General features: G+C 49.5%; 1 protein-coding gene across 1 annotated transcript; it reads right to left on the bottom strand.

Annotated features, from left to right (window-relative positions):
- Positions 1–153: 153 nt before the first annotated feature.
- On the bottom strand, positions 154–11,096 carry zdhhc13 (zinc finger DHHC-type palmitoyltransferase 13). The gene is made up of 17 exons (XM_067249026.1): positions 11,041–11,096; positions 10,246–10,466; positions 9,487–9,609; positions 9,123–9,200; positions 8,639–8,783; positions 8,158–8,222; positions 7,584–7,743; positions 7,056–7,181; positions 6,173–6,306; positions 5,584–5,684; positions 4,832–4,956; positions 4,608–4,670; positions 4,400–4,493; positions 4,215–4,298; positions 3,971–4,128; positions 3,752–3,849; positions 154–580 (listed from the first exon to the last, which is right to left on the bottom strand). The coding sequence occupies exons 1-17, from the start codon at positions 11,062–11,064 to the stop codon at positions 442–444; spliced, it is 1,938 nt and encodes a 645-aa protein (XP_067105127.1). The 5' UTR covers positions 11,065–11,096; the 3' UTR covers positions 154–441.
- Positions 11,097–13,450: the final 2,354 nt, after the last annotated feature.

Here is a 13,450-nt window from a genome sequence, read left to right as displayed (position 1 = left end):
TACAAAAGCTGAAAAACATACAATTGAAAAGATTCTCATAACAAAACATTGGCTTTAAAAATACACCATTATGTATATACACACACACACATCTATATATTCATAAAAACAATTACAAACGTCATATACAATTTAGGCCATTTTTAAGGTTGATTTAACTTCAACCAAATGATACATGTCAATTTGACTTTTCCCTCTTTAAGGCAGCCTGAGTCTGTAGGAAAAAAAGATCAACTCAAAAGAACACGACAGGTGAGTCAGTCCAGTCCTGCGTTTCCCTTTATAATAGTGCTCCTTCTCAAAACAAATACAAAATAAAAACACCTTTAAAAAATTCAAATATAAATAAGCTCCAACTCGTTGGTCCAAAACCAGATAGTAGCTGTGTGGTTTCAACTGTGGCACTAACCCCCCTGACCCCTCCAACCCCTGACCCCAGGGTCAGACGACGTCCGGGTGGCTGAACAGGGGCTGGTCCCGTCCGGGGAGGTGTTGCTGGCTCCAGTCCCCCTGGGGCGGCTTGAGAAGCCCACAGCAGCGCAGCTGGAAGAAGGAGGCCAGGTTCCTCCCCACCCCCTGACTGCAGAGGGGGAGGAGGGAGACAGAGATATAGACACACCCCCTGACTGCAGAGGGGGAGGAGGGAGACAGAGATATAAACACACCCCCTGACTGCAGAGGGGGGAGGAGGGAGACAGAGATATAGACACACCCCCTGACTGCAGAGGGGGGAGGAGGGAGACAGAGATATAAACACACCCCCTGACTGCAGAGGGGGGAGGAGGGAGACAGAGATATAGACACACCCCCTGACTGCAGAGGGGGGAGGAGGGAGACAGAGATATAAACACACCCCCTGACTGCAGAGGGGGGAGGAGGGAGACAGAGATATAGACACACCCCCTGACTGCAGAGGGGGGAGGAGGGAGACAGAGATATAGACACACCCCCTGACTGCAGAGGGGGGAGGAGGGAGACAGAGATATAAACACACCCCCTGACTGCAGAGGGGGGAGGAGGGAGACAGAGATATAAACACAACCCCTGACTGCAGAGGGGGGAGGAGGGAGACAGAGATATAGACACACCCCCTGACTGCAGAGGGGGAGGAGGGAGACAGAGATATAGACACACCCCCTGACTGCAGAGGGGGGAGGAGGGAGACAGAGATATAGACACACCCCCTGACTGCAGAGGGGGAGGAGGGAGACAGAGATATAAACACACCCCCTGACTGCAGAGGGGGAGGAGGGAGACAGAGATATAGACACACCCCCACCCCCTGACTGCAGAGGGGGGAGGAGGGAGACAGAGATATAGACACACCCCCTGACTGCAGAGGGGGGAGGAGGGAGACAGAGATATAGACACACCCCCTGACTGCAGAGGGGGGAGGAGGGAGACAGAGATATAGACAGACCCCCTGACTGCAGAGGGGGGAGGAGGGAGACAGAGATATAGACACACCCCCTGACTGCAGAGGGGGAGGAGGGAGACAGATATAGACACACCCCCTGACTGCAGAGGGGGGAGGAGGGAGACAGAGATATAGACACACCCCCTGACTGCAGAGGGGGAGGAGGGAGACAGAGATATAAACACACCCCCTGACTGCAGAGGGGGGAGGAGGGAGACAGAGATATAGACACACCCCCTGACTGCAGAGGGGGGAGGAGGGAGACAGAGATATAAACACACCCCCTGACTGCAGAGGGGGGAGGAGGGAGACAGAGATATAGACACACCCCCTGACTGCAGAGGGGGGAGGAGGGAGACAGAGATATAAACACACCCCCTGACTGCAGAGGGGGGAGGAGGGAGACAGAGATATAGACACACCCCCTGACTGCAGAGGGGGGAGGAGGGAGACAGAGATATAGACACACCCCCTGACTGCAGAGGGGGGAGGAGGGAGACAGAGATATAAACACACCCCCTGACTGCAGAGGGGGGAGGAGGGAGACAGAGATATAAACACACCCCCTGACTGCAGAGGGGGGAGGAGGGAGACAGAGATATAGACACACCCCCTGACTGCAGAGGGGGAGGAGGGAGACAGAGATATAGACACACCCCCTGACTGCAGAGGGGGGAGGAGGGAGACAGAGATATAGACACACCCCCTGACTGCAGAGGGGGAGGAGGGAGACAGAGATATAAACACACCCCCTGACTGCAGAGGGGGAGGAGGGAGACAGAGATATAGACACACCCCCACCCCCTGACTGCAGAGGGGGGAGGAGGGAGACAGAGATATAGACACACCCCCTGACTGCAGAGGGGGGAGGAGGGAGACAGAGATATAGACACACCCCCTGACTGCAGAGGGGGGAGGAGGGAGACAGAGATATAGACAGACCCCCTGACTGCAGAGGGGGGAGGAGGGAGACAGAGATATAGACACACCCCCTGACTGCAGAGGGGGAGGAGGGAGACAGATATAGACACACCCCCTGACTGCAGAGGGGGGAGGAGGGAGACAGAGATATAGACACACCCCCTGACTGCAGAGGGGGAGGAGGGAGACAGAGATATAAACACACCCCCTGACTGCAGAGGGGGGAGGAGGGAGACAGAGATATAGACACACCCCCTGACTGCAGAGGGGGGAGGAGGGAGACAGAGATATAGACACACCCCCTGACTGCAGAGGGGGGAGGAGGGAGACAGAGATATAAACACACCCCCTGACTGCAGAGGGGGGAGGAGGGAGACAGAGATATAAACACACCCCCTGACTGCAGAGGGGGGAGGAGGGAGACAGAGATATAGACACACCCCCTGACTGCAGAGGGGGAGGAGGGAGACAGAGATATAGACACACCCCCTGACTGCAGAGGGGGGAGGAGGGAGACAGAGATATAGACACACCCCCTGACTGCAGAGGGGGAGGAGGGAGACAGAGATATAAACACACCCCCTGACTGCAGAGGGGGAGGAGGGAGACAGAGATATAGACACACCCCCACCCCCTGACTGCAGAGGGGGGAGGAGGGAGACAGAGATATAGACACACCCCCTGACTGCAGAGGGGGGAGGAGGGAGACAGAGATATAGACACACCCCCTGACTGCAGAGGGGGGAGGAGGGAGACAGAGATATAGACAGACCCCCTGACTGCAGAGGGGGGAGGAGGGAGACAGAGATATAGACACACCCCCTGACTGCAGAGGGGGAGGAGGGAGACAGATATAGACACACCCCCTGACTGCAGAGGGGGGAGGAGGGAGACAGAGATATAGACACACCCCCTGACTGCAGAGGGGGAGGAGGGAGACAGAGATATAAACACACCCCCTGACTGCAGAGGGGGGAGGAGGGAGACAGATATAGACACACCCCCTGACTGCAGAGGGGGGAGGAGGGAGACAGAGATATAGACACACCCCCTGACTGCAGAGGGGGGAGGAGGGAGACAGAGATATAGACACACCCCCTGACTGCAGAGGGGGGAGGAGGGAGACAGAGATATAGACACACCCCCTGACTGCAGAGGGGGGAGGAGGGAGACAGAGATATAGACACACCCCCTGACTGCAGAGGGGGGAGGAGGGAGACAGAGATATAGACACACACACACTCGCTTTTCAAAACAGCAAATATGTCTCCCGCCTACATTTAATTAAGAAAATGACATTTAAAGGCCACATCCAAACAGCTGTCCCACCCACATCTGAAAATAACCCTCCGCCCCTGGAGGGACGGGTGAGCAGGTTGGAAACCCCCCGGGACCCAGACTGAGAAGACCTACTTGTAGGGGTTCTGCCTGAGAGAGAAGGGATGAGGGAGTTTCCTCTGGTAGAACATGAGGTTGGTCCTCTCCGCTGTGGTCAGGCCGTAGAACGCAATCTGCTCGGACACACGCATTCAAAGAACTGATGCATAACTGTGCCTCACTCACACACACTCTCCCCCCCCCCCCACACACACACACACACACACACACACACGCTCTCTCTCCCCCTCCCACCTGGTGCAGCTGCAGCAGCAGGGTGATGGAGGCCCAGGTGGTGTGGAAGAGGGCCAGGCAGCCGACCCCCAGCACCCAGGGAGAGCAGCTCAGCAGCTGGGCGGCAGCGCTCCACAGCCCCACCTCCTGGTAGTGCAGGGGACAGCGCTTCCACCAGTCTGCAGGGCACAAACACATGACCGTGTAGGTTAGGGCTGGGTGGTTTGGCCTCCAACGTACCTCAGGGGACCAGCGAGTCACTCACAGGACAGACACCCGTAGAACATCCAGACTCCCAGCAGAGTGAGGGAGAGGAGGAAGAGGAGGAAGAAGTTATGGTTCCTGGCACCTGAGCAGAGAGACATGGACATGTCATCAGCTGGACTCAACGGACTAAAGCACAACCGTTCAGGATGATTAATGATTCATGTGAACAGTGTGACCCTTCACCAATGCAGCCGTTGATCCACACAGAGTGGTGGTCCTGCCTTGCCACACAGGCATCACAGACGTGGCAGTGGTTGGCTCTCACGGGCTTCTTGATCTGCATACGACACACAACCAACCAGTCAGCTGTCACGTATCTTGAGTTGTATCTGGTTCATGCTTTACAGATGGCAGACGCGCCACGCAAAGGTGAAAGCGTAGGGATACTTACCATACAGGAAGTGCAGAATATTCTGGGATCCAAGCACCCTGCCTCCGCCAGAACAACTATATTCTGTGGGGACAGATCTGGCCAATCAGATGCTTCCACATAGGAAATGAACATATTCACAGAAGGACTACTAGCTTGGGTGTAGTTAGAACTATAATCTATAAAACATTATAGATCGACCCCTCCCTCCCAACCCTTGTCCATCCATCCACTCATATCCTCACCATCTTCTTCTCCTCTTCGGTGGCTCTGACGGTTCCAGGGTCGGTCCTGCAGGAGCGGAGGTAGTAGTACAGCAGCGCTGTGGCATTCAGCGTGAACAGCACCTGCACCACTGCACTAGGACCATGTGGACGCCAGGGGTCAAGGAGCAGCACAACGTCCCCTTGGACACCTCACATTACATTTACATTTATTCATTTAGCAGACGCTCTTATCCAGAGCGACTTACAGTAAGTCAGTGTTTCCCCTACGATTATATTAGGGGGGCACCCCGCCCCCCCAACGGCACCCCCCACCCCCCCTGGAAGGTCAAGTCAAGTTTTTTTTTAACGTTTTTTTTTTTTTTACTGGTCTATAGCTTGCTCTTTTATTAAACAAACTAAATGGCCTTATGTTATTTATCTTATTTACACAACGTCCCCCCCCCCCCCCCCAAAGCTGTAAACCTAGGGGAAACACTAAGTACACGGACATTCCCCCAAGGCAAGTAGGGTGAAGTGCCTTGCCCAAGGACACAAACGTAATTTGGCACGGCCAGGAATCGAACCAACAACCTTCTGATTAATAGCCCGATTCCCTAACCGCTCAGCCATCTGACCCAATATAACTGTTTCACCAGTCCTGTTAAGCCTTTGGTAAGCTACCATGTCATACTGTTGTTGAGATGTCTTGGCACTAACCACTGACATACTGTTTGTCCCAGATAAAGGTGTCTGCTGAATGAATGAACAGCCAGTGTGAGGAGGAAGGATATCAGGCAGGAACCACAGGCACCAGGTCACCAGCATCCAGAACACAGACGCCATGAGAGACGCCGCAGGAATCAGGGACAGCATGGTGTGGTTCATCACCTTCCTGCTCACACACACACACACACACACACAATGAGAACAAAGTCTTCTACTGTTGGCTTCCACTGTTCTCCTGCGTTCCGACAAGCCTGGTCATATTTATGCTCAGCTTATGTTAAATGTAGTAAATTAAGTACTCAAGAATTCCTTAAGTAAATTAAGTATTCAAGTATTCATTGAGTAAATTAAGTATTCAGGTATTGATGAGGTAAATGATGTATCCAGGTGTGGCAGTATTCAGGTGAGGAGTGAGAGGGGACGGGTGTGGCAGTATTGTGAGAGGGGACAGGTGTGGCAGCATTCAGGTGAGGAGTGAGAGGGGACGGGTGTGGCAGTATTGTGAGAGGGGACAGGTGTGGCAGTATTCAGGTGAGGAGTGAGAGGGGACGGGTGTGGCAGTATTGTGAGAGGGGACAGGTGTGGCAGTATTCAGGTGAGGAGTGAGAGGGGACGGGTGTGGCAGTATTGTGAGAGGGGACAGGTGTGTGGTACCTGCAGAACAGGTTGACTCCGGCCAGCACACAACCCAGCAGGAGACTCTTGAGCAGCCAGGAGTCAGAGCTCCAGTCCAGGATGACGCCCACACTGCCCAACACCGCCACACACAGCAGGAACTGCACACACACCTGGGGGGAGGAGGGGGGGGTTATACACACAGCAGGAACTGCACACACACCTGGGGGGAGGAGGGGGGGGTTATACACACAGCAGGAACTGCACACACACCTGGGGGGAGGAGGGGGGGGTTATACACACAGCAGGAACTGCACACACACCTGGGGGGAGGAGGGGGGGGTTATACACACAGCAGGAACTGCACACACACCTGGGGAGGAGGGGGGGGGAGGAGGGATGATACTGTATTTAGCAGATTCTCAATGTGAGGGTGTGTGTGTGTGAGGTGTGTAAGCAAGTGTGTGTGTGTGTAGCCTGTATCAGGTGTGTGTGAATGTGTGTACCTTGTATCTGGTGTGTGTGTGTGTTCCCTGTATCTGGTGTGTGTGTGTGTGTGTGCGTGTGTGTGTGAGTGAGTGTGTGAGTGTGTGTGTTCCCTGTATCTGGTGTGTGTGTGTGTGTGTGTGCGTGTGTGTGTGCGTGTGTGAGTGAGTGTGTGTGTACCCTGTATCTGGTGTGTGTGTGTGTGTGTACCCTGTATCTGGTGTGTGTGTGTGTACCCTGTATCTGGTGTGTGTGTGTGTGTGCGTGTACCCTGTATCTGGTGTGTGTGTGTACGTGAGTGTGAGTGTGTGTGTGCGTGTACCCTGTATCTGGTGTGAGTGTGCGTGTACCCTGTATCTGGTGTGTGTGTGTGTGTGTGTGTATGTGAGTGTGAGTGTGAGTGTGTGTGTGTGTGTGTGTGTGTGTGTGTGTGTACCCTGTATCTGTGCAGCAGGCGTAGGCAGCGGGAGCCAGAGCGGAGCCGGTCCAGTCTGACGAGGTTCAGGGTGTGGACCAGCAGGGGGCTGTTCACCTGGTGGGCCAGCTCCAGGGGGGTGTGGCCCTGGACACACACACACAAGTAAACATACACACACACACAGGTAAACATACACACACACACACAGGTAAACATACACACACACACACAGGTAAACATACACACACACACACAGGTAAACATACACACACACACACAGGTAAACATACACACACACAGGTAAACATACACACACACACACAGGTAAACATACACACACACACAGGTAAACATACACACACACACAGGTAAACATACACACAGATTAAACAGAATGTGTAGTGTATGTGTGAGAAAGAGGGAGAGTTTGTCTGTGTGAGAGACATAGAGTGCGTGTGTGTATGAGTGTGTCTGTGTGTGAGAGAGGTGTGTGTGTGTGTGAGATGTGTGAAACAGAGTGTGTGTGTGTGTGTGTGTTCCACTAACGTTGCTGTTCTCTGCGTCCACGCTGGCCCCCGCCTCCAGCAGGACATGCGCGGCGTCCACGTTCCCTGCCAGTACAGCGCAGTGGAGCGCCGTGTTCCTGCTCTGGTCCACCGCGCTCACAGACGCGTTACACTTCACCAGGAAGCTGCTGGGCTCCGTCCTGACACACAGGTTCAACACAGTACAACTTTATTAACCAACCAGGACGGAAGCATTTCACTGCCCGTTAAAAAGATTAGGTTCATGTTCCGTACATTCTTCATTCACTAAAGAGGTTCTAGATTGATGTTGTACACTCACTAAAGGTTTTCTACATTCATTTAGTATATTCACTAAAACCTTACATGGTATTAATACATTCACTCCAAATATACTGACAGTATACTTTGTGTCCTTACAGCACACTAATCAGACGAGGGTTTGATCACGTCTTGGTGAAGTGACTGAGGGATTTCAAACCAAGCTTCACCTTAAACCTTGTGTTCTATCCCAGACACATGCTCAGGGAAGAGAGAGTACAAGTCTTCAACAGCAGCGTGTGTTCTCTCTCTGATGTGACAGATGAAAACGTTACCCGATGATCTTCTGTGCTGCCAGCATCAGCGGCGTCTGTCCGTTGTTGTCGGGCAGATCCACCTCCTGCAACGCCACAGAAACAAGATCTTCGTCAAGGAAAGCTCGACACGGGGAGGGGGGTCAGAGGCGCACATTAAAATGTATCCACTGGCTGGACCCCAGTAGACCTGGACACATGTCACCTACCAGGGGCCTGTTCCATAAAGCGAGTTTACAGAATAAACCAGGCTCACGTCAGATACTTTCCCTAACAAGCCTGGCTTACTGTGTAAACTTGCATTTTGGAACAGGCCCCAGGTTAGAAACAGACTAATTAAAGAGAAATACATCCACCCCGCTCAACAGAGACCTCAGGTGGACCTCAGTATCATTTAACTACAGATCAATAGGTCTCTGGTTCAAATTCCACCCCTGCCGCCCTCCCTTTCGTAAATCTCTGGATGAATAAAACATCAATGTAAGTGTTCTGTGAGGCAGACCTGTCCCTTGGCCATGAGGTAGGCAGCGATGGGCATGTGCTGGAAGAGGATGGCCAGATGGAGGCTCCGGTAGCCCTCGCCATCCGGCAGCGAGGGGTCGGCGCCGTAACGCAGCAGCTGGATCACCATGGAGAGGTGGCCCTGCCTGGAGACACACACACACAGAGCCACGTTGTCAAGGAGACCGCGTCGTCAAGGAGACCACGCAGTCTGTATCCAGACTGCTCTACAGACTGTGTCTCTTTAACAAGCATGTGTTTAACAAGTGTCTCCTAACTGAAAATACTAATGTAACATTGAAAAACAGAGTGTATACAATTATCCTCTAACCATTCCAAATAGCATTGTACTTACGTTTCTGAGAATCAACATGAAGTGGAAAAGCACCCATAAATCATGTAAAAATTCCAACTGAATGATAAGCAATGTAAACACTGCATATCCCTACCAACCACACCCACACCCACACGTGTTAGGTTGTCACCTTATGGCCCAGTGCAGTGGTGTGGAGTTCAGGTCACCACCAAGCTGGTCTATGACAGCACCTTTAGACATGTAGTACCTTCATAGAAACACAAGATACCATCGAACAAACAACATCACAATAATGACTTGTGTTCATAATGCTGACATCATATCCTCTAAACTTGTACAACCTGTGTGACAACATCCAGTATGATCAATAAAGACATGAACATTTGCACTACAAGATAAGGTTTGCTGAGCGAAGACCTGAGGATGATGTCAGGTGTGTTAGTGTTGAGGTGCTAGCTGCTAGCTCCTGATCCAGGTGTGTGTTAGTGTTGAGGTGTAGCTGCTAGCTCCTGATCCAGGTGTGTGCTCCTTACTTGACCACTTCAGTTCGGTTGTTGATGGCGGCCCAGTGCAGCAGAGACACGTTCTCCTTGTCCGGCTGCCTGACATCGTACCCAGCCTCCACCAGCTCCTTACAGCGCTCCAGGATCCCAAACCTGCACAGGCCCAACCCAGCAACAGCTCAGTGGGAGATGAACTGACTGGAGATTGTAAAATTGCAAGTTCGAATCCCCTCCCCACCACCACCTGTGTGTCGCTTTGAATCAAAGTCAAAGTGTCTGCTAAATCAACATTGTTATTATCATCTGTGAAACTGTCAGGTGTTCTCTAACACATTAGACAGGAAGAAAAGAGTGTTTGGCTGACATTCTGTTTTGACAGTTTAGAAATGTGTTCCCTTTTCATAAAGCATTCCACTGCATCGCTTTGTGTGAACTGGCAGGAACTGGCAGTGTAACTACATCAACCACACTCTGCATGACCCCTTTAAATCACAAGAAGGAGTTTGAACTCTTCCTAACAGCCCAGGACTTATTGACATGGAGCAAACAAAAAACTGAGTGTAGTGCATGTAAATGCATACACATACCTAGGATATACCCATGTTGGGAAACTAGTGACCTCACCACAGATAGCTTATGTGCTGCTTGTCATTTGAGTACGGCTCAATAAAGGGTATGGCTGCAGATAAAGAGGTAACAGGTTCAAATCCCCCCTGTGCGTTGCTTTGGATAAAGGTGTTACTGATTACATGACTTGACGACGGCATTACAGAAGCGAATCAAACCTACTGTGTAGCTTTCACAATATCCCAGCTGCTGCTCTCGTCCATGTGTGACCGTTTCTTGGGTTGTTGCGTCGGGTCCATCATCTGGTCTGCCCTGGCACCAAACTGACCGTGGAACCCCGGCATTAGCCCGTGTGTCGCCCCACTAAACCCCTGCACCTTGGGCCCGTGGCTGTGCCCGCCGTGTCCGTGGCAACTTTCACCCATGTGACTGTGTGAATGGCCCTGTGTGGCACAAAACGGAAAACGAGCATTAATCTACAGCCGCTAAATTCTGCCTATTTTCTTTCTCTTCCATGGGCTTTCTATATACAGAATCTGCGTGTCGCTTAGCATAAAAGCGTCTGTTAAATGAATAAAATGTCACGTGATTATCTAATTCCCAAGCCTAGCAGTACACCTCCTGGTGAAAGTTAGGTTATTTGATCAAACATAAAAATATAGATGTTATTAAAGTGAGGTAGGACGAGGTAGCTGCCACACAAAGTTTCGTTCTGTGATGCATGCAGGGCCAACATCCGGCGAGGCTGGTACTGTAGGGTTAGTGATGTTTTGCACCTTGGCTGTACTAGTTATGATGTTAGCATTATCGATACTACCAGCAATGCCAAGGGTTGTGTGCAGCTAACTAACGATAACGACGTTAGTGATGTCTACCAGCAGGATTGTACTGTAACACACCAAGCTGGTAGCTTTCACCTTTTTCGCGTATAGCTTGGCTAGTGCTAGCTACTGTACCATTTATTTTGTTTAAAAAAATATACGCATACTACAGTAGGTTAATGTAAAGGAAACTTACAACGTTGTCTCCTCTCCAATCCATGTTGACAGAAACGAAACCGATGTACTACTTCTTGCTCCGGTAGCTAACCACCTAACCGATTCCTCTTCCTTCTTAAATTCAACTTCCTGGTTGGGCAAGAATGGATTTGATTGGGTCAACAGTTTTTGCCCCACCCCTATGTGCTCCTTTAAAAACAATGTAGTATTTTTTATTTTCTGTTCTATTTTCTGTCCTGTTATCTGTCCCACTTTGGAAGTAGGCCTTAATAAAAGGCCGATATACTTCTACAGTAGTTGGTCAAAATGTTTTTGTTAAGCTACCGTAGCCTAGGTAACCAGGGCCTTATGTTATGACACTTAACTGTTGTTTTGATTGCAGTCATAGCAAATGAACGAGCGGCGAGCAAATTCAAGTCTGATAGGCTATTCTTTTAAAACATTCGACCGACAGATTCAGGTTAAACAAAGTTTATAAAGTCATATATTGGAATGATATAACAAAATTGAACTAGCCTAAATCAGGTAGCCTATATGTGATAGTAGGCTATTGCAAACAACTCCATGTAAATTCCTTGTAAACATTCTTCACAGGCAATGTTTCCATCTAGTTGGAATTCGTCCCTCTCCTATTTTGAGCAGCAATCAAGAGAAACCTGAACGTTAATCACTTCATAAGTGGGTGAATGTGATCCCGCCATTTCACCTAACACACCCCTCCCTGAAATATAGGCCTGCCCTACAGAGATGCTAATATGCTAATCGATTAATCTAACAAAACACAGAAGCTGGCTGATGGCCGTGTAACCAATTTGTTGTTGTTTTATTCAGGTGGTAAATATTTCAGCTGTGACTTGGAAATGAAGTGTGAGCCACCAGGGATAGTTTGTCCAGAATAAGGGAAGACTGAGGCAACGTGAAAATGAAGTTGCAATCGCTACTGAACCTGTTGGACATTCCAGTTTTCCAAGTTTGAGTTTCTGTCAACGGATATTATAGATATTCGATAAGGAATAGGAATTTTACTTACTACATATAGCCTACAGATCTATAGAGATGTTGATGTTTTGGCGAAACTGTGTGATAGGCTATGGGTGGAAAGTGTCTCTTGTGGACGAGTGCTTCTGCGGGATTGATGGCCTACCTTACCAGACAAAATTACTTTTTTACTCTTCTGTTTTTTAAAAGGCCCACGAGCCTCACAATATTGGAACAGTGGATCCGGTGAGATGTGGAATAGATGATAAATAGCGCCACGGTAGCTAACCTCATTTAAAAGATGATGGAATAGCAAGAGATGCAGTTGATAAACACTCACTAAATCTCTTTCTCTCCATCAACAGCAGGCCAGTCACCCTCAGCCCCAGACTTAGACGGTAAATACGAATGGATCAATATTTCGCTCAGGGGATGGGTACAGCTCAGTGTTAGAGCATTTCACTGTAGACCAAGAGGTCGCTGGTTCACAAACCGCCGGTAATACATTATTACGTTACATTATTATCAAATAATGGTGGTGCTGTTCTGGGACACCACCACTAGATGGCGCCATCTCATAAACATTGAGGAAATGAAGCAACGTCTTTGCTGTCAGTACCCTACTTCTCATTTTGTGTTAAAATCAATATGATTTTATACAGGCTGTATGTTTCCATCTAAACAGTCATAATAAATTACAAAGCTTAGGTTAACACACAACTTTACTACCTGTCACCGTTTATATTTACAGGAATGTCCCGTGGCTGGAACAAACCAATTCAGACTGTGACCCCCCCTGGATAGAGTGGATTTAGATGCTGGGTTGCAGGGTCGCAGGTTCATTCCACACCAACCACACCTGGGAATCAAGAAAGGGTAGAAAGACAAAAGAGAGTTGACGCTCTGGATAAGAGCGTCTGCTAAATGACTAAATGTAAATGTAACTCAACAGCGCGTGTAAATTACAGATGAATCTGGAGGGCGTCACTACGAATATCGCACGTTATTAGCATCCATACATAGTACTAACCGTACTTGTATGTATGTCCCCAAAGTGCAAATTATTCGGATGGATTATCAGTATAGCTAATATTTAACACTTTATAAGAAATAAACTCCTGAGTTAACTTTAAGCGTATATATTAGGCTATATTACAGCTAGAAATAGTCTTCTGGCTAATACAATAAATTAAATGAAAAGTTTAATAGACTTGCTCTCAAAAGGTGGTAATTTGTGTTTATTTACATCCACAGGTCTGCTCAACTGGAGGGGCTTATTTCATTAGAAACTTGAACAAATCAAGAAGTGAAAGGAAGGTGTGAGCCCATCAGTGTGAAAGACTGAACAACACGTGTACTTTTTCATTTGTCTTTCTCATTATCCACAGAAATCCAGTTATTTTACCTAGCCAATAAAAAATCTTCTTCACATCAATTCAATACTCTCTTGA

This window comes from Osmerus mordax, chromosome 13 (assembly GCF_038355195.1).
Source record: "Osmerus mordax isolate fOsmMor3 chromosome 13, fOsmMor3.pri, whole genome shotgun sequence".
NCBI lineage: Eukaryota > Metazoa > Chordata > Actinopteri > Osmeriformes > Osmeridae > Osmerus > Osmerus mordax.
Note: the sequence above shows the minus strand (reverse complement) of the source record. Positions and strands in the feature narration are given on the sequence as shown.